Below are 2,622 nucleotides of genomic sequence, written 5' to 3' on the forward strand. Positions count from 1 at the left end.
GTCGTCGTCGCACCTGATGGTAAGTAGACAGGATAACAACTGGTGACGTCACGTCGAGGCAAATCCCACTCGTGACGTCACGGATGGAAACCATAACAGGGCGCCATTGAAACATCTCGGTGCTAAAATAATCTCAAGTTCGAGCTTGCACCAAGCCTTGTCGAAACCGCCAAGGGTTCGGCAAGGTAGGAAAGAACATTGGATATCGGCGAAGTGATCTGTCCATGAAACGCTTGAAGAACTGTTTGTCATCGGCAATGACTGCCTGCTATTACAGACATTAGTGATGTTGTCAGTGCAGTACCAAAACAAATCTTATACTTCTGCCGATGATTTGGCTTACCTCTCTCCGGGACTATTTGCCGCTCCAGGGTTTGCGAGCGGCGTCATCAGGAAAGGGAGACAGGCATAGCCCATATCCCCCAGCAGGACGCCGGGCACTCTGCTCTCCTCGTAAAGGGCACGCGCACGACTGCCATCAAAGATGCGGCTGTCGTGCACAGATCCTGGCCAACTTGCCACAACATCAAAGAACTGTAGCTGTGGGCCGGTGATGGCCTGCAGGTATATAACATTGCATTAATACGGCAATTTGGGCCAGTTGGCTCATGCTCGAAAACAAGTGAAACAACTGCCCCCCCCCCCCCCCCCCCCCCCCCCCGGGGCTGGCTACGTGCCTGTTGCCCGTAGATAACGTCGCATATGCAAGCTAGGTATAGGCTGTGCAATGGCTATTTCGAGCGGGCCCAGAGGTGTACAATAAGCAGCAACAACACAGCTGATGAAAGGGTTTCCCAATGTTTTACAATGATCGGGTTGAACAGCTGAAATCGTTTTGCGTGAGCATTACCCATGCTTCCCAGCCTGGCAGTTTAGTAGGCAAGCTACGTCAATAAAGGGGGTATAAGAAATATGAGCTCACCTGGACGTTCAGGGAGAAGACTCCTTTCCTATTGCGATAAACTTCCGCATCATCTCCGCCGGGGCTTCTGATGCGCACGTGGGTGCAGTCGATGCAACCCGTGACGCCAGGAAACTGCCCCATTGCGTAGAAGTCGCGCATAACGCCGTGGTACTCCGACGCAGCCGGGAAGTGCACCAGCCTTCGGAAGAGCACCCTCGCGATGAGCGTCGTCACCGTCCTCACTGTGCGGCAGACAGTCGGCTGGGAGACATGCACCAGGATAGCTAGGTTCGACATTGTACATGTACCTTTTTTTAGTACACGGAAGTGACGTCATCACGTCTGATTGGTTGGAAACAAAAGTGACGTAATTTCCCTAGAAAAATGTGGGCGGAGTCGGCAAAACTGGGCGGAGTCGGCTACCGGACGTGACGACAAAATGACGTTTCGTTTTGTACCGAGTACGTTTCAAAAGGTACTTGCTCGGAACTAGGTGTCATTGGCAGCATGTTTTCGGCGGCGAGGCGTCGCCGTCTCGTCAATTCGACTTTTTCTTTAATAGAGCTTTTTTTTTTCGCCCGAAAGGCTGTATCGGGAACACCGCGATGCATTCGAGCTCCCGGAGGAGAGCTTTCGGAAGCAATACCGCCTGCCCAAGATCGTGGTGCGGTGGTTGTGCGACGAACTTCGCGAGGAACCGGAGGTGAGGAGAGTGCGTACCTCGTGGACGGTCATGACTGTGGAGCTTCAAGTGTTGTGTGCACTGCGCTTCTACGGCACGGGGAGCTTCCAAGGGATGGTGGCGAGCGACGAACACGTAGCGCGGGACCAAAAGACAGTCAGCGTTGCGGTCCGCGCCGTGTCCGTCGCTATCGTGCGTCGTCTCGGGGTCCAGCGTGGCTTGATCCACTTCCCCGAGACGCCGAGCGAGAGGTTCGACGCGGAGAAGGGCTTCAGGCTGCTCGGCAGGATACCCGGCGTCATCGGTTGCGTGGACGGGACCATGGTCTCCATCGTCGGCCCGTCCAAGAACGACCCCACCGTCACGAAGGCGGCGTACTGGTGCCGCAAGTACTTCTACGCCCTCAACGTGATGGTGGTAAGTACACTCATGTTACGTTGTCAAAACGCGCCCCAAATCTGTAGAAAAAAAAAAAAAAAACGTATTGCCGATACGGTTTAAGTATGCCGTTTTATGACTGCGGGCTCTCGGGTCTCACGACTGCGCGAGCGTGTGCTCTACATAGCATGTGAGCCGTGAGACGCTTCTCCCAAAAATAATACTTGTCTGTTCAAGCTTCCGTAAAAAACAAAAACAAAAAAAAACGTTATTTTTGTTTCAAGGTAGTTAGTTGTACCTTGCATCCAGGAAGGTGTGTTGACATGCATGTGTCAGACAAAATAACTTAAAAGGTTCTGAAATTACGACTGCTTTGTGAACCATAAGTACAATCTACTACTTGTGGATTCAGGTAATTACATGTCAATATCTCTCTCACTTTCAGGTGTGTGACGCCGACTGCCGGATAATGTGTATCGACACACGGTATCCCGGGTCGGTGCACGACTCCTTCGTGTGGCAATTTTCCTGGCTCCGAAACCAACTCGAGCAAGGGCAGGTGCCACGCGACGGCCGGTTCCTGCTTGGTGAGCATACTAAATTCATTCCTTACGCACACGGTGGCTCCCACTGCTTGAAAGCCACAGTACCACACGTA

At 52.7% G+C, this 2,622-nt stretch overlaps 1 protein-coding gene across 1 annotated transcript; it reads right to left on the reverse strand.

The window, feature by feature from the left end:
- Window positions 1-339: 339 nt before the first annotated feature.
- On the reverse strand, window positions 340-1,172 carry LOC121835807 (putative nuclease HARBI1). Its single transcript, XM_042290313.1, has 2 exons — window positions 923-1,172; window positions 340-558 (listed from the first exon to the last, which is right to left on the reverse strand). The coding sequence occupies exons 1-2, from the start codon at window positions 1,061-1,063 to the stop codon at window positions 340-342; spliced, it is 360 nt and encodes a 119-aa protein (XP_042146247.1). The 5' UTR covers window positions 1,064-1,172.
- Window positions 1,173-2,622: the final 1,450 nt, after the last annotated feature.

The sequence above is a fragment of the Ixodes scapularis genome, unplaced genomic scaffold (genome assembly GCF_016920785.2).
Source record: "Ixodes scapularis isolate PalLabHiFi unplaced genomic scaffold, ASM1692078v2 PGA_scaffold1__304_contigs__length_218370807, whole genome shotgun sequence".
Classification (NCBI taxonomy): Eukaryota; Metazoa; Arthropoda; class Arachnida; order Ixodida; family Ixodidae; genus Ixodes; species Ixodes scapularis.

Bases quoted from the DNA above. Each gene is read 5' to 3' on its own strand.
- LOC121835807 (XM_042290313.1), bottom strand. From the start codon at position 1,063: ATGCGCGACTTCTACGCAATGGGGCAGTTTCCTGGCGTCACGGGTTGC. The intron at 559-922 runs GTGAGCTCATAT...ATATACCTGCAG, and splicing joins TCTTCTCCCTGAACGTCCAG to GCCATCACCGGCCCACAGCT.